This window comes from Geotrypetes seraphini, chromosome 6 (genome assembly GCF_902459505.1).
Source record: "Geotrypetes seraphini chromosome 6, aGeoSer1.1, whole genome shotgun sequence".
NCBI lineage: Eukaryota > Metazoa > Chordata > Amphibia > Gymnophiona > Dermophiidae > Geotrypetes > Geotrypetes seraphini.
The window spans coordinates 62564406-62583024 of NC_047089.1; the positions used below are offsets into that span (position 1 = coordinate 62564406).

General features: G+C 42.2%; 1 protein-coding gene across 8 annotated transcripts in view; it reads right to left on the reverse strand.

Moving 5' to 3' along the window:
* The window catches only part of FNDC3A (fibronectin type III domain containing 3A), a 240211-nt gene that overhangs the window by 113257 nt on the left and 108335 nt on the right, over positions 1-18619 (reverse strand). For all 8 annotated transcript variants that reach the window (XM_033947816.1, XM_033947812.1, XM_033947815.1 and 5 more), the window contains 2 exons: positions 7915-7968; positions 3591-3715 (listed from right to left, as the gene is read on the reverse strand). In XM_033947816.1, the coding sequence (XP_033803707.1) occupies positions 3591-3715; positions 7915-7968 (179 nt within the window). The remainder of the gene's footprint in view (positions 1-3590; positions 3716-7914; positions 7969-18619) is intronic.

The window sequence follows — 18619 nt, forward strand, 5'->3', positions numbered from 1 at the left end:
TTGATGGGTCGCGTCGCCTCTGAGGAAAGAGGAAGTTGCGACTCAGCAAAAGCCCCAAGGCTGCCTTAGTGAATCGCTGCGCTGGTAAGTAAGGAGAGTTGTTGGGAGGAGAGAAAGCCACTGTCGCAGGGTCCCCATGATCTCGCTGGAAATTACATGAACAGCTGGAAATTACATCTCGTCGATCTCGCTGGCCCTGTGCGGACTAGCAGGAAATTGAAGTTCATCAATCTCGCCAGCCCTGTGCGGACCGGCAGAAATTTCCTGTGGACCGACGGTTGAAGAACAGTGGGATAGAGAATTCTGTCTGCCTTGCACATAGATGGCCTTGAGAAAGATGATGCGAGGAATGGCCCAATTCCAAATCCTTTTGGCCTCTTGACATAGGGGGAAGAGAGCCCGTGCTATCTGATTGTCTGTACAGACAAGAAGGACTTGGTTGGGTAAGAAATCCCTCTGAAGTCTGGTATTGAGGAGGGCTCCTATGAATTCCAAGATTTGGGAAGGTTGGAGATAAGACTTGGAGAAATTGACTTTGAAGCCTAGAAGCTTAAGAAAAAGAATTGTTTGTTGTGTTGCAGTGTGCACCACTGGAGGCGATATATCTTATCAGCCAATCGTCTAGATATAGAAAGACTTGGAACCCGTGTGTTTGTAGAGTTGCTGCCACTACCACAAGGCACTTGGTGAATACTCTTGGAGAGAAAGCCAGTCTGAATGGTAGAACTTTGTACTGGAAATACTGGTGAGCTATCCAGAAACAAAGAAATTTTCTGTGATCGGGATGGATGGATATGTGAGTATAGGCCACTGAGATCTAGAAAGCATAGCCAATCGTTTCGCTCTGGTAGAGGATATAGGATTCCGAGAGTTAGCATGCAAAACTTTTCTTTCAGTAGATATTTGTTGAGTTCTCGAAGGTCGAGGATGGGAGAAAGACTTCCTGTCTTCTTTAGAATTAGAAAATACTTGGACTAGAACTCCTGATTTTTCTGGGAAGGGGGAACTACTTCTATGACATTTAACGGAAACAGAGCTTCAATTTCATGAAGAAGAAGGGAGTCTGTTGAGATGTGAAAGAGGACTCTCTTGAAGAGTTGTCTGGCAGAATGGTGATAAAGTGCAGTGAATAACCCTCCCTTATGATTTTTAAGACCCAGATGTATGAGGTGATGAGAGTCCATCACTGATGGTAAATCTGAAGATGTCCTCCTATAGGAGATGCAGGAAGATGAAGTGTTAGAATTTTGGCCATGCTTTCTAATTGCTTGTCAAAAAGACTGAGCTGGATTCTGAGCAGATGCGGGTTGAGACTTCTGCTACTTTTGTCACTTCTGTGGAGGAGGCTTGAAGGAAGAGGATGCTGGTAGATAGCACCTCTTGAATGCTGCAAATGTAGGTCTCTGAGAAGGCTTAGATGCTTGGGTCTAAACCTTAGAACCTGTTAAAGCAGTCCAACTCTGCTGTTTAGTAACCTCTGAGTAGCGTCTTCAACCTTGTCACTAAAGAGCTCTTGACTCAAACAAGGTATTTCTGCTAAATGATCCTGAATATTGACATCCATATCAGACTCTGAGCCATGCTAGACGTCTCATAGCAATATACATTGCTGAAGCTTTTGATGTTAACTCGAAAGTATCAGAGCTTGCAAGGAGCTTTCAAGTTTGGAGTACCGATAGTCTCCTGAATATCAGGGAGGCGGTCAGTCGGATTATATTGCTCACACAGGTAAGTATTTTATGAGCTGCTTTATATAAAAAGGTCATAAAAATTTTAATAACTTTGCTAGCCAACACTGAATTCTGACAAAGACGGCGACTGAACTTGTCCATAGTACATCTCTCACATCCTGGTGGTGCTGTAGCACAGACTCTGGAGCTGGAGGATTTTTTCAGAGTAGACTCTACCAGCAATGATTGATGTGGCAATTGTGATTTATCAAATTCAGGTCAAGATTGAATTTAATATAAAGAGTCAATCTTTCTCGGAGCCACTACATTAGAAAGAGGTATTATGCAGAGGTAACTTAAAAAGCTCCTTAGGAGGCTCATCATAATCCAAAGTGTCCAGGAGTGCGGCCCTAGGTTCAGCATCAAACTCCAACTTGACAGGTAGAGCTTTTCCTAACTGTCTGATATATTTGGTAAATGACAGTCCTTCCAGAGGACATTGGCTTCTAGGTGGAGGAGGGGAAAGATCTAAAGGAATAGCATACGTTCCCTTGCAGATAATGTATGGGAAACATAAGAATCCACAGTAAGCAGACTAGGAGATTCTTTAGACAGTGAAGGGGAAAGGTGCTGTCTGGAAGTTGGAGTTCGATGATGATGATAATATCGATAAGAGCTCCTCAGACTCTTCCAGTACTAGTCTAAAGATGACAAAGATGAAGATGTGTGTTGATGCTTCGACCTGGAACGATGATATTTAGACTTAGAGAGCATTGATACATATACATCGAAGGGGAACACTGAAGTCTTGATGAAGAGGATTGATGTTGATGAATCGAGGAAGAATGATGATCCGATGCAAGAGCAGCAGTGGTACCGTGTGGCCCTGACGTGCTATGCTTAGGCTGGGTTGCTGAAGAATATCACAGAGTTCCCTTTGCAGGAAATCCTGCAGTTGCTCCCTGAAGACCTGCACCAGTATCATTGGCTCAGCAGCCGATACCATTGGTGCTGCAGTGTGTCGAGCGGTGGGTGACCTCGATGAGGTGTCATGTCCCGTAGGAGATGCAGGCTTCACTGAGGGAGAAAGCCAGCATCAACTTATGGCCTGCATCGAGATACTCAATGCTGTAGATGCCTGTGACGCTGGCTGGGAAGAGGATGGCTTCTTAGCAGGTTTCCCAGATAGTGGAACACCTTGTGATGTCGATGGAGGGGTGGATGGTGGTACCACCAGTATCGATGATGTAGACTTATCCCTGGAGCCAATAGTCAGCCCAAACTGTTTCTCTCATTGAAGAACAGATTTGGAAAAACAAGCAATGAACTCTAAAACCCAAATACAACTTGGAGGGAGAGGGAATGAAAGACAGAAAATGAGGTCTTTAATAACAAAAGAAAATAAATTTTTGGTGAGCCAACATTTTTGTTTGTGTACTAGTGTAGACAAAGAGACTAACGGGAGTCGCGAAGTAATGGCTATGTAGGAAATCCACACATACTTCTAAAAACTGTCGGTACCACCAGATGATATCATCTACTTGCTTGACTGATACATTCTGCTTGTTTATGGAGAAAGACTGATTGTACATATTTACACAGATATCCTGCATGTACATTTACCACACTAGTACAGTGGTGCCTCGCATAAAGAACGCCTCGCACAGCGAACGCTGCACACAACGAACTTCATTTCATGATTCATACAACGAACTTCGTTTCACACAACGAAGTCACCCGAGCTTCCACGATCGCTGCCGATGTATTGCATCCTTCCGCGCAGGCACTGCAGGCAGTCGTTAGTCACTGCGCTTAACGCGTTTCACATAACGAACTTTTCGCATAACAAACTTGCTCCTGGAACGAATTAAGTTCGTTGTGTGAGGCACCACTGAATATGCTTAAAATAATAGTTCTTACCTCATGCCCATATCATTTTTGGCAGCTAGTCTAAATGTGTATCCCATTGCTGGTGATAGTTTTGTAATCCTAAATTGCTTCTGTTGGCCATAGTAACATTGGCAGAACTCGCCATTTCCTTTTCCCTAAAGATAATCATTCAAACTATCATTAAATATAGTAACACTAATAAAAATGTCTGCTGATAAACAGATCACCTATAGAACAGCAAAAAAAAAAAAAACCCACAACATAGCAGCATTTGTAGGATGTGAGGTTTAGTGATTAGACCCAATACAGCATGCAACAAGTCAGAAATGCATGAAGAATACAAATCCCTTTCATCATAGGGTCTGTGTCATAATTTCAAAATCCTGCAGGGCAGTGGCTTAGTTGGGACTTAGTGGGCCCTGGATGGGAGGACCATGATGTTCCACCTCCCTCGTGCACATCCTTGGGTCCCCTGTCCAGGTTTGTCATCTCTCTCCCTCCCCCAGCTGCTTACCCACCTGCCAGGTCCTTCAGACAGTACAGTGACAGAGAACGCAGGCTAAAGATTATCTCTCTGGCTGATGGAACCTTTCCTCTGCTATGTCCCATCCACAGGAAGTTGCATTAGAGTGATGGAACAGGGCAGAGGAATGGCTCCACTGATCAGAGAGGCAGCTTTCAGTCCTGTGCATGCCTTTGTAGCATCTGGAGAACGCAGTGGGTAGGTAAGCAACAAGGCGCAGTGGGATGTGGAGAGAGAGAGAGGTGCTGGACACACTGTACGGAAGAAACGGTTCAGCTGCAGGCAGCCTCTACCACTGGGTGGCCCTGGGCATTTTGCCAGACTCGTTCAATGGTAGCTACACCCCTGTTGCAAGGTGACTTATCACTACTTTGCAAGCATGTTTTTCAAAGACAAAATCTTCATGAACTAGGTAAGTTTGCTTTTGTTTCGTTCCCACCTCTCTTTTAGGTTAGTCATTACCAAAAGGACTTTATAATCTAGTTTTAGCAACCGCTTAGCTTCATTGCACTATATTTGTTGGATAATACTACACTTACTTCACAACACTGACTGTAAATGATATACAGTAATTTAAAAATTGATGAAAGTCAGCTCTAACCTATCTCCTTCTCTTTATTTGTGGCAAGGATGTTTTCACTTAAAGAAGGGGAGGATAAATGCCAATCCTAGTTTTTACCTAACTGCTTGAGCAACCTGGCTAAAATCTTTTGAAAATTTTCCTCTATTACTGGGCAAGTCACTTTCTTTTTTTCTGTCCTTATCATACCAGTTGTAACAGGTTAATGTTGCTTCTCTTGGGAAACTTTAAAATAGTTAAGAGATTACAAAACGTGTAGCCAAACCATTTGCCACAATAGTAGCTGTATGCATAGGCAGCGAAACGCTTTATTTTATTATTATTTGGGGGGGGATGGGGAGCATTCAACTTTCTTCCATTTTTCTGCTTTCTTCTCAAAAAATCTATCTACTGTTCCATGTCTTCCCTTCCCATCTATCCATGTGTACCATTTTCTCCCTCTTTCTTCTCCCCTATCCCATCTATCCATAAGCAACATTTTATCTCTCTCTCTTCCCTGCCACACCCATTGCTCTGCACCGTCTCCTCCCTCTCGCCAACCCCCCCCTTCCCCTCCATCCCTGTGCACCATCTCCAACCTCTAACTCCCTCTCCCATGGTCTGACATCTGTCTTCCCCTTCCCCCCTCCTATGGTCTAGTTTCTTTCTCATCTCCTTTCCATAGCCTGGCAACTCTCTCCTCTCCCATGGTATGGCATATCTCTCTCTCTCTCCGCCCCCCCCCCCCCCTTCCTGCAGTCTGGCATCTTTCTCTCTCTCAGCAAGAACATACTCCACTTGTTAGGGTTCAATTAAAGAATGGCAAGAGGGCCTTCAAAGCCATTTACATCAATACACAAAATGTGTGTGAATATTCAACTTTGGCTCCTCTAATTGCCTCCTTTTTTAAAACGTAGCTTATGTTTACTGCTGTTTTTCTTTCTGTTACTTTTCAAAAATAAAAACCAAACCAACAGCACATGTTTTCTTTTACTTATCCTTTTAAAGCAGTGTCTCTAGCATGCCACTGCATTAAAAGGATAAGTAAAAGAAAAACATGTGCTGTTTTGGTTTTTATTTTTTAAAAGTAACAGAAAGAAAAACAGCAGTAAACATAAGCTACATTTTAAAAAAGGAGGCAACTAGAGGAGCCAAAGCTGAATATTCACACACATTTTGTGTATTGATGTAAATGGCTTTGAAGGCCCTTTTGCCATCCTTTAATTGAACCCTAACAAGTGGGGTGTGTTGTCGCTTTGGTTATTTCCAGTTTGCCCCACTTCATCATCTTCTGCATCCCTTTAGTGATCTCTCTCTCCCCTCCTTCCAGCAGTCTGGCATCTTTCTCCCCCCTCCTTTCCGCAATCTGGCATCTCTCTCTCCCCTCCTTCCCGCAATCTGGCATCTCTCTCTCCCCTCCTTCCCGCAATTTGGTATATCTCTCTCTCCCCTCCTTCCCACAGTCTGGCATCTCTCTCTCTCTCCTCCCCTGGTCTGGCATCTCTCTCTACTTCTCCTTCCAGTGGTCTAACATCTCTCTCTCCCTCCTTCCATCACTCTTCTGCAAAATATCTCTCCCTTCTTTGAGTCCTCTCCTCCCTCCCAGTGTAGCATTTCTCCCTCCACCCTCTCCACCACAATGATGTCCAACAATTCTCCCTCTTTCTTCCTTTCCTATGTTTACCATATCATTTCCCCTCTCATTCCATGCCACTATGTCCAACAATTCACTTTTTCTTTTCCCTCCCCTACCGGCAGCATCTTTCTTTCCCTCCCTTCCTATCCCCCCCAACCCATGCAGCATCTCTTTCCCTCCCTTCCTAACCCCAAGTGTGTAAGCATCTGTCCTTCCATGCCTTCCTAAACCTCTCCCAGTCTATGCTGCATGTGTCCTTCCCTCCCTTTCCAACCCCCACAGCCCGTGAGAATCTGTCCTTCCTAACTCCCTCCCGGCCCGTGCAGCATCTGTGCTTCCCTACCTTCTCAACTCTCCCAGCCCATGCAGCATCTGTGCTACCCTCCCTTTCCATCTCTCTCCCAGCCCATGCAGCATCTGTGCTTCCCTGCCTTCCCAACTCTCTCCCAGCCCATGAAGCATCTGTGCTTCCCTGCCTTCCCCAACTCCCTCCCAGCCCATGCAGCATCTGTGCTTCCCTGCGTTCTCAACTCCCTACCAGCCCATGCAGCATCTGTGCTTCCCTGCCTTCCCAACTCCCTCCAAGCCCATGTAGCATCTGTGCTTCCCTGCCTTCCCAACTCCCTCCAAGCCCATGCAGCATCTGTGCTTCCCTGCCTTCCCAACTCCCTCCCAGCCCATGCAGAATCTGTCCTTACATGCCTTCCAAACTCCTCCCCAGTCCATGCTGCATGTGTCCTTCTCTTCCTTCCCAAACTCCAGTCCATGAGAATCTGTCCTTTCCAACTCCCTCCCTGCCCATGCAGCATCTGTGCTTCCGTGCCTTCCCAATCCCTCCCCCCAGCCCATGCAGCATATGTTCTTCCTTTGGTTCCCAACCTCAGCCCCACCCACCCCACCCCTTCCTCAGCGGGATCCTGTGGCACAACCTCTCCAGCTTACGTCTCACCCACCTACTGCCTCCCCTGCCACTGTAAGCTTAAATCTTTGGGCAGCTGGCAGCAGCAACAAAGTGAGCCTGATGCCATCAACCTGCCCTGAATGTCGTCATTCGGCAGCATCCCGCCTAGGCAGTTAAGAGGAAGCTGCTGCAGGCCAACGGCAGCAGACTTACTTCACTTCCGCTGCTGGCTGTCTGATGATTTAAAATCACAGTAGCCAGGAAGGAGGTAGATTGGGGAGTCAGGAGATTCAGACTCTTCCCCTCCCCTGTCCTGTTCCAACGCCTATAGATGTTTTTAGAATGCTCAACTATAAAAAGTCTGCTGAGATCCTGTCTAAATGAAGGTTTGTGTAAACCTAAATAATTTATTCACATGATTATAACGGATTGTTAAATATGACAAATTCAATCAGGAACATGCTATAACTATACTATGCACCTTTTATTAAATTACTTTAGCTTTCCTTGAAAGTACTTGGCCCTATCCTTGCCATTAATTCTATGCAAATGAATGGAGGGAGATGCATATGGCAGTCAGCAGCTAAGCTCTGGCACTGACAACCCTTTTATCAGCACCAAATAATTGACTTGCAACAGTATTGTCCAGTGTAGACACTCTGTGCAACTGAGTTGACTTATCTCTGGCCTCACAGAAACCAATCTATTTAACTTGAGTATAGGCTAGTTACTTACTTCATCCCATTCTAGAAGATAACTGTGTATTTTGGATCCATTATCACAAGATGCCTGAAACAGAAATAAAATGCAAATAAGAAAAAATATATTTGATTGATGGTATACATGTAACCATCTGTTTATTAGACAAAGATATACCACCTAATTAACATATATGATACTAAATTCACTGGGGATGGGTGAAAAAATCTGCAGTCATTAAGGACCCTCAGGAATGTAAGACATCAAATACCTTTATAGAAATAGGAAAAAGTGTAATATCTGGAGAGCTTTCTACACCTATACCTGTAGTATGGGAAACAAATTTCTAGATCTAGAGGCTCTAATAGAAGTCAACTTGGAATTAATGGTAATCAGAAAGAAATGGTTAATGTAGAACCATGTCTGGGATATAGTTATATTTGGCTATAATCTATTCAGGAGAGATAGGGTAGGAAAAAAGGAAGAGATGCAACATTATATGTTAAGAATAATATTAAAGTGACAGAATTGCAGAACATATGGGATAAGGAAAAAGCACTGTGGGTTAATCACAGATGAAGGGCTAGGAATAGGACTGCAGTAAAGAAATCCTAATGGGAATAGATGTGTGGTAGACCAGGACCAATTTTCAGAAGACTGTGTTCATGAGGAGCTAGCTAAACTAGAAATAGTCACAGTGATGAGGCGTTATGGAATACATCCGAGGGTATTCAAGGAACCCTGAGTACTTCTGGTGAATCCGTTGTCTGATCTATTGTCTCATCACCAAAAAGATTATATGCTTTGTAGATCATGTGAGCATGCTTTTCCTACTTATCATATCTGAAATCTAAAGCCTACAGCCATTAGAATCTGTGAACACCAATATCCATAGCAGAAGCTCGTTGCCACCTCACACAATATAAGTTGATCTGATGACATGTTTTATTGTGTTCCTTTCTCTTGTACACTTGTAATCTAAGAAATTCTAGCAGACCTACTACCTTATCTAGAATGTTTTGCATGTATTGGCTAAGAAAAGCTGATAAGCTAGGCAAGAGATGAGCATATTATTCAAGAAAACTTTCCTTCCAAGATGATCTAGCGTATAAAACATCCCTTGCTAAGGGTGTTAAGAAGTAGGATCTCATCTGTTTGACCTGTCTGAGAGCAGATCTGGCCACCACTGATTGAAGTGGGAGCTGCTGCTGCTTGAGTTTGGAAGCTCTAGTAACTCTGTACATGGGAGTCTGTGCTATTTACATGTTACAAAGTGAGGGGATGGGGGGAGTCTCCACATTCGTATCTGTGACTGTTCTCTGTAATCCCTTTCCTATGATGGGCAGGGGTACTGAAGGGAACTGCAAAACTGCCATAGTCTTTCTTCCTCAAAAGTAAATAGAATGATTTCAGCCTTTTCTCTAAGAGTTCTTTTGACAAATTGTTTCTCTTTTTCCCTCCAGAAGAAAAGTCCAATGAAATCAGTAGACACCTGTTTAGAGAAACCTTCTGATCTCTAAGTTTAACCTCAGGACTTCTCAGGCAATGTATTAGAAAAATACTCTGTTGAAGATATCTAATTACATGCTTGAGTGGAAGATGAGGTTTCTGTAAGGTCTCGTTTATCTGTTGGAAATAGGCCCCGATACTGGTAGCTGTCTCAGTGGTTTCCTCCTTTGGTGCACCACTGTTCTGCTCATTTACATCTTCCTATCTTGATGAAGGTATTGATGTCTCTGAGAAATGGAGGGAGGGGATGGGGACGGCCCCCCCCAATGTGTGCGACACCCTTTGTTTGATACACCTGAGAGAATTAGAAAAGAAATGGAAAAGGATGCTGGGGAAGGTAAGGGAGAGAAATAGAAAGCATATTATGGCGCAATACTAAAAACCTTAAATTCAGAGACCACTTTAGTTTAGAGATTGGACACAACATGCCGAGTACAGGCTTTTCAGTTACCAGAGAAGCAAAGAAAAGTATCTGATACTGGTCAAGGTCTAAAGTCTGGAAAACAAGACACTATAAGGATGTGGCAGTCATAACATAACAGTTGCGTGATATTTTCTCTCAGGCTGAGAAAAAGGGAGGGTCAAATGGTGTTATGTTTAAAACCCATGGCAAGGGAGCATTGACCCCTATCCTTCACTGGTGGCGCATTACTGCAGCAAATCCTAGATTATAGTTCTCAATCAGTGGGACTTTTTCATTAGAGAAGTTGTCTTATTTGGCAATACAGCTGTAGATGGAGAGCCATGCAAAAGATGTCAGAGTTTCTGACTGGCAGGTTTTATGTTCATGGCAAGAAATTGTGCAGAATCAGGAGAGGAATAGATTGAGATCTCAATATAAGACAGAAGAGTGTACTAAGGTAAAGACGTTAGAGGATAAGATTCAACAGTTAACTATGTCATTAAGTGAAACAAAAGAGGTTGCCCTGGGGCTCTCTCCACTCCCACCTATGTCAGCTCCTATTGCGCCGCCTGCGTATGAAGAGATTTTGGTTATAAATGCAGTCTTAGAAGGGGTATATCCTGTGTTGATAAGGTGCAACTGGAGACAATAAAAAAGGAGTCATAGCAAAGTAGTGATGCTGCTCTGTCTGAGAAAGTATAACCCACCAAGAAAGGGTTGCTGGCGGCTCCTGGAGATGAGGCATTTCTTGAGGAAGTAAGGAAGCAGGAGGCAGATAGACAAACACTCATTGTTGAGATAACCAAATTAATTCTATTATTGCCTGATTACATGCATAATGATTACAATAGGAACTTCAAAAGGAAGAATGTGTATCAGTTATGTGAATAACAGAAATTTTCAATGTTGTAAAAAAAAAAAAAAATGTACAGGAAGAAATTACAGAAATGACTCGTAAGACTAAAGATCATTTAGCTAAAATCCTGACTAAACCAGAGTTGAAGCAGGTATATGATGAGATTTCATTCTCTCGCTCCCCCCCAGAAAAATGATATCAGGTGGGTTAGGGAGAGATTGGATAAAGCTCGCCATTATGCTGAAAACAGATTTAATTCCCTTACTCTCAATGAAGAACTGTCAGAATCCCCTAAGCTTGAGTTGAGAAGCCGAAAGGTCTCCAAAAATATTACCAGACAATGCCCACAGTGCATTTTCCCTTCTTCTAAAGATACTATTTCTTTACCTGTCAACTGGACACCAAGTGAAATTTTTAATTTAGCTAAGTCTTCCCCAAACCCTAGGGATAAATCCAGTGAAATTTATGGAAACCTGGAGACAACTAATGATCACTTATAACCCCACACAGGCACATGTTACTACTTTACTTCAACTACAAAAAACATCAGTAGAGGAGTACTGAAATAATTGGCAAAAAAGAGAGAAAGTCTCCCCTGACCCAAAATGAGTGAGGGGAAGAGACAGCCCTGAGAAGCAAACCTAATAAATTTTTTGACATATCTATTATATGCAGACTATATAAGTTTACTCTGGACTTTCTTTGGAGAAGTTAAGTACTACGCTCTTTTTGTCTATTATTTTTTCTGTCCAGCTTGTGATTTTGTTCGGCTTGGATGAACTTTAGCTGCTGTGTATCCTCAGGTGGGGGACAGATAAAGCCTAACAATTTATTTTCTTTTGTCATTATATTGCATATTTAGTTTATTCAATATTAGCACACTAGTTTGTACACTAGTAACCACACAAATTACACATTTGGGGATGTCCTAGGATGTTTCATATGTAATACCCTGTTGGGTGTATGATTGTGGCAGCTGTGCATTAGGGGCAGTGTTTCCCCATTGCGGGCTATGGGACTGAGGACTCCCCATTTACACAAAAAAATTTATTAGGTTTGTTAGACAGGGCTGTCTCTCACCCTCACTCGATTTGGGCCAGAGGAGACTTTCTCTCTTTTTTGCCAACTACTTTACTTCAGACATTGTTCATTAATATTGCTGATTATAAGATAGTTACAGATGTAGAGAAGGATTGGGAATGGCCTAAAGAGGATTCTGTGGGAGATTATTCTGATCCAGAAATAGTTGAGGAATATGTGAAGGAAAGAGCAAAATTGACGGATAGGTTGACAATCTTTTGAGAACCAAGAGTGGACTGGCAAAAGTTAATGTCCAAGGCAGGAGAAAGGGGGAAGATGTTTCAACCTTTGAATTCTGGGAGATGATTCTGGGAAAGGGATGGTTGCTGTTTTTGTTAATGGACTTTTGCCTACTATTAAAGAACTCCTAGAAAATTCAGTGATCAATTGGCCAAGTAAGGACTCTGGTGCAATCCTACTTGCCGCTCGATACTGTGAACGCAGAATCAAGGAAAAAGAAGAACTGGATAGACAACTGAAGGAGTGGGCTAAGGATGGTCAGAGATAAACTTTTAATTTACAGATTGCTTCCTTGAGTGGATTTAACCGAGGACAAGGATGGTGCAGAGGAGGATTCTGTCAGGGATGTGGACAAGGACAGTTCCCACCTCCTAGATTTGATCAGAGTTCAGGACAAAACTCAGGGAACCAGCGGGTTTCTTATCAATGCATACAACCAGGACATCTGAAACATGAGTGCAGATATAATTCTAATAATTTTCCTATGCTACTCCTGCTATGGCCCCTCTTCCTATGCACGCTCAGAACTAACCTGGAGATCCTGCACCTTCACTGCCTCCTCCCCTTCCCAGTCCCTCTGCAATCGCTTTTTACTCAGATGATCTGGACCAGAGATTGGACTTGGACTAGAGGCTGGGAGGGTTTCTGTCCTTCATAACCTGTTATTACCTTGTGCAGAAGGGGTGGAAGAAAGAACCTACAAGTTTATTTTGTATTCTCTGGTGCAATTTATTCTGCTCTGAGACAGAGGAATGCCCCGGTCTGGGTGTGTAATGTTTTAGCGATATCCCCAGTAATTTAGTGTGAAGGGATAGGTGGAGTGGAAGTTCCGCATGTTAAGTCACCACTTTCAACACTGATTCTGCAGGGAAACATATACCAGTTTTCCTTCCTGATAAAGTCTCAACCCTCTGTGAACCTTTCAGGAAGAGATTTTTTGAGCATTGCTAAAGCTAATTTGAGCTAGCATAAAGGAGCTCTATGGTGCTCCATTTATTTATTCCAAACCCAAGATGAACTAGGAAAGGATTTAGAGGAAATCCCAGAAGAACTTTGGGCTAAACCATAGGCAAGCATTGCATCCTTGAAATGCCCTCCAGTCAAAATTATTGTGAATCCTGAACTAGATTTACCTGGATAAAGCAAAATCCACTCAAACCAGAGGCTATTGAGAGAATAAAACCACTGCTGATAAACTCGATATCCTGCAAAAGTTAGAGGAATGGTCTAATATCTGGCAACTAAAATTCAATGCAAAGAAGTGCAGAGTAATGTATTTGGGAATTAGAAATCGGAAGGAGCCATACGTGCTGAGAGATGAGAGGCTGATATGCACGGATGGGGAGAAGGGCCTTGGTGTGATAGTCTGAAGATCTAAAGACAAAGAGACAGTGTGACAAGGCAGTGGCTATTGCCAGAAGGATGCTAAGCTGTATAGAAAGAGGCGTAACTAGTAGAAGAAAAAAGGTGTTGATGCTCCTGTATAGAAAGAGGCGTAACTAGTAGAAGAAAAAAGGTGTTGATGCTCCTGTATAGGTTGTTGGTGAGGCCCCACTTGAATTATTGTGTTCAATTTTGGAGACCGTATCTGGCAAAGGATATAAAAAGACTTGAAGCGGTCCAGAGGAAGGTGACGAAAATGGTAGGAGGTTTGCGCCAAAAGACTATGAGGAGAGACTGGAAGCCCTGAATATGTATAGCCTAGTGAAAAGGAGGGACAGGTGAAGTATGATTCAGACATTCAAATACTTGAAAGGTATTAACATAGAACAAAATCTTTTCCAGAGAAAGGAAAATGGTAAAACCAGAGGGCATAATCTGAGGTTGAGGGATGGTAGACTCAAGAGTAATGCTAGGAAATTCTTCTTTACGGAGAGGATGGTTGATGCCTGGAATAGCACGCTCTCACAAGGGAGGTGATGGAGAGGAAAACGGTGACAGAGTTCAAAAGGGTTTGGGATGAACACAGAGGATTTCTAATTAGAAAATAATGGTATATATTGAAGAACTATGCCCAGTACTGGGCAGACTTGCACAGTTTGTGTCACGTATATAGCCATTTAGTTAAGGATGGGCTGGGATGGTTTAGATTAGCTGGAGTAAGCTTCGATGGAGACTCCAGTAGATGCACAATACCGGCAGAGCTCCGGGTTTCTGGCCCAGAGATATCTAAGAAAAAGAACAATTTAAATTAAATAATTGAATTATAGAGTGTATTTTTGGGCAGATTGGATGGACTATTCAGGTCTTTATCTGCTGTCATTTACTATGTTACATCCACTGTGGAGCCTATGTTACATGGCAGTGAATAAAGTGATTGAATTTATTGAAGATGACATTGAACTCTCTTCCCATTCCTCATCCACATCTGGTTTCACAGAAGAAGAGATTGTTGTTCTGACTGAGCCAACTCCTTGTTCCAGGCCTATTCCTTGGACTCTGCCTGAATTGATAAGACCAATAGCACTTTAACCCAGCTCATTGCTGGGATCTTCTAGATATCCTGTTGAAATCCCTCCGGACTATCAATTTCCTGCCCTGTTTGGCAGAAGGAATCTTTCCCACAGAGACACAAAAGTATTTCATGGACTGTTTATCTTTCTAATTTTCTTGTCTGTTGGGTACTTAATTTTATCAAGTATTCTGCTGGAAAGTGAACATTAGAAGTCACGGTAAGGTCCCCTATTTGTGGAATTCTGTTTCCACAATGAATCAAGCTATCTGTCTTTGTTCCTTCTCTTCCCTATTACTCAGGTTATCTCTTTCTCAATTGCTGATAGTCAACCGTGGACAGTGGTTGACCAGATTGTTAATATCTTTCATTTTCAAGTCAAATCATTGGCCCAAACTTTTAAACTTTCCTCCTGGGCAATCTGCCTACCAACTATGACAGCAACTTAACCCCTGTCCCTCTTACTACTCAAGAATTATCTCAGGCATATATGGTTCACGATTTTCTGATGTTTGGAATCTCATATACATTGAGATCCATGTTATCAACCCTTCCCCACTTTTCCAATCTCCTTTTTGTTTCTACAGAAGGGGAAACCATCCAGTTGGTGTTACCGCTTTCCGCACCTGTTACACTGTGTTCCTTTCTAATTCTGCTATCCAGGAGTTCATGGGTGCTCTACCACAGAGGAAGCCTGTTGCTGGATATTCCATGTTAAGTTTCACCGGGGAAATTAAGTTGATTTGTATCAGTTTCAGTCTTTTTATTCCAATGATTGAGCTGTGCACATCCCTCTAGATGCTTGGCCTAATAATACCTTTGTGTGCCCTATCCTGGGTTACTATAATCCTGCAGCCATTAATTTTTCTTCTGCACCACAGGAATCTCTCTTCTATCACTCTTATATATACAATTATTCCACTCCAAGCCACAATTATTCTCATTCCACTAGTCCACGGGATTTGAAATTTTAGTCAGTGGGACTCACTGCTCTGGGTGGCCGTTATTTTGTTTGTGGGAACCATGCGTATCACTGCCTGCCTTCTGACAGAGATAGGGGTTTGTTATCTAGCTACAGTGAAATTGCCCTGGACTTTTGTACCATATTCTAACCTGTCCCATCTATCTACTGTCTCTTGTTCTAAGCATTCTCTTTCTGATGGTTCTAACCTTTCTGCTCTTGAAGCTTCTCACTCTCTACTTGCTGATTCCTCTCCTCAGTCTGATACCCTGACTGGTAGTCTACCTTTAACACTATTGCCCTAGCTAAACAGTATGGGCTTGCCATGCATCATTTACAGACTTTAATTGAGATAGTCGTTGCTGACTTAGCTGAAGCAATGGAGGTAATGCAAGATGAAATTTCTAACGGTAATACCTATGAAGCACTAAATCATACAGCTTTTAGCCAAGGAAGGAGGTATGTGGAATTGTTGGTCAACATTGTTGCACTTTCCTAGATGATAAAGGTCAAATTATTTATGACCTGGTATGCGATGCTCAGACTAGCACTTACGTTGATCCTTCCACCCTTACTAGCTCTTGGGATGTTGTATCTGCTTGGTTTTCTGGGATCTGAAATTCTTAAAAGTTTTGGGGAAAAGGAATTTTGATGTTTCTACTTGGTATATTAGTTATATTAAGCTTGTTTTCTATAGTATGTGCAACATGTTGCAAGTAATGTACTACACCTGCTACTATTATGTTTTCCGATTCCGTGCCTGCCACTTCTGGGTCGCATCGGCCTGATGTCATTGAACTAGACACTTGTCTACTAGGAATAGTGATGTAGATGATCCCACATGTGATCATAGGGGGGAAGGTGATGAAGGTATTGACATCTCTGAGAAAGAGGGATGGGGCACCCCCCATGTATGTGATACCCTTTGTTTGATACACCCAAGAGAATTAGGGAGAAATGGAAAAGGATGCTGGGGAAGGTGAGGGAGAGAGATAGAAAGCATATTAAGACACAATACTAAAATGCTTTAATTCAGAGACCATTTTAGTTTAGAGATTGGACACAGCATGCCGAGTATAGGCTTTTCAGTTACCAGTGAAGCAAAGAAAAGTATCAGATACTGGTCAAGGTCTAATGTCTGGAAAACAAAACAATGAGGATGTGCCAGTCATAACATAACAGCAGACTTTAGCTAAAAGTCATAAACAACTTATAAATAACAGCAACACAGGCTAGTGGTCAAACTGACCTGATAATATCAAACTGTTCCCTTGAAAATGATTGGGAAGCAAAACATCTGTTTATAAGAACTAACAAATTGATGAGCTTATAGTTATGAGAAACCATGTGATTATAATTAACAGAAGTACATTGCTGAAGTGTGCAATTTGTAATTGGATGATTTTTTTTGAGCTTTTTATTTGATTGGAGAGTGTGTTAACCATGTATGTTTACTAATGAATGGGATGTCAGGATATCAATAAAAGGGGTAATCCCCAAGGTCTGGTGTGACTCTTAGCTGGAACACTGCCATTTAGCAGTTTCCTAAGAGCTCCCAATAAGGCCTTATTTGATTTGAACATATCTGTGTGTGTGTGGCTGTTATTCCTTGGTGTTTCTTAGTATCTGAAAGAATGGCGTTAAATGTTAAAGATCATATTAAAGCCAAACAACTGCAGAAACTGCAGGGTAAGGAAGAAGCACTGTGGGTCAATCTGGAATGGAAATGTATTTACATAGATGCGATATACAGGCCTTCTTCACAAACAGAAGTGGACAGAGATTTAATAGTATATAGCTGTAAAGAGAGAAGTAATACTAAAAGGTGATTTTAACATGCAAGATGTTGATTGGTGTTTCCCTACTGTGGGATCCTCTAGAACTAGAGAGATCCTAGATTCTCTACAAGGAGAACTGTTCCAACTGTTGGTAATGGAACCCACACAGAATGGGGCCACATGAGATTCAGTGCCTACAAACTGGGAAAGTGTTTTTGATGTTATAGTGGGTGATCACCTGGCATCTAGTATCACTGCATTGTGTGGTTTAATATTAAGACAGGTGTAGAGAGGGCTCATTCAAAACTAAAGGTTCTAGACTTTTAGAAATATCTAACTTTGATCAGAAGGAGGATTATGTCAAGGGACTGTCTGGATGGGAACATCTGGAAAAAATAGGAAAGCAGTGGGCAAAACTGAGAAGAGCTATTATACGGGCAACAAACCATTTTGTAAGGAAAGTAAGTTAAAATAAGAGGAAAAGAAGGCTGTTTTGATTCTCAAAAGTAGTAGCTGAAAAGGTAAGGAAAAAGAGATTAGCTTTTATAAACTACAAAAGCTCGCAGAAAAAAAAAAAAGACAGGCAAAAATATCTGGAAAAGTTAAGAGGTTGATCGAGTAGTCAGGAAAGCAAAGAAAAATGAAAGAAAAAATAGCTGACACTATAAAACACGGAGAAAAGATTTTTGTAGACATATTAGTGAAGAAGTGCAAAAGTGGCATTGTGAGACTCAAAGAAATATGTAGAAGTTGATAAAGATAAGGCTGAATTGTTTAACAAATATTTCTGTTCTGTGTTCACAGCTCAAGCGCTGAGAGTGGGACCGCAAAAGACAAATGCAAATAATGACAAAGGTGTGGTAGATCCTGATTGGTTTTCAGAAAATTGTGTTCATGAATAGCCAGCTAAACTAAAGTTGGATAAAGCAATAGGGCCGGATCTGCGAATAATGAAGGAACTTAGGGAAGTTCTGGCAAAACTGCTGGCTGACCCTTTCAACCCCTTCTCTAGAGTTGGGACTGGTACCAGAGGATTGAAGAAGGGCAAATGTAGTCTCTCTCCACAAAAGTAGAAGTAAAGAAGATGTATTTTTTAATTTTTTTTTTTTAAATTTATTCAATTTTCTATACCGTTCTCCCAGGGGAGCTCAGAACGGTTTACATGCATTTATTCAGGTACTCAAGCAGTTTTCCCTCTCTGTCCCGGTGGGCTCACAATCTATCTATCGTACCTGGGGCAATGGGGGATTAAGTGACTTGCCCAGGGTCACAAGGAGCAGCGGGGGTTTGAACCCACAACCTCAGGGTACTGAGGCTGTAGCTTTAACCACTGCGCCGCACTCTCCTCGTAGCGAACTACAGGCCGGTAAGTCTGACTTCTGTTGTAAGCAAATTAATGGAAACACTTTTGAAACAGAGAACAGTGATGTTTCTGCAATCCAGTAGATTACAGGACCTGAGG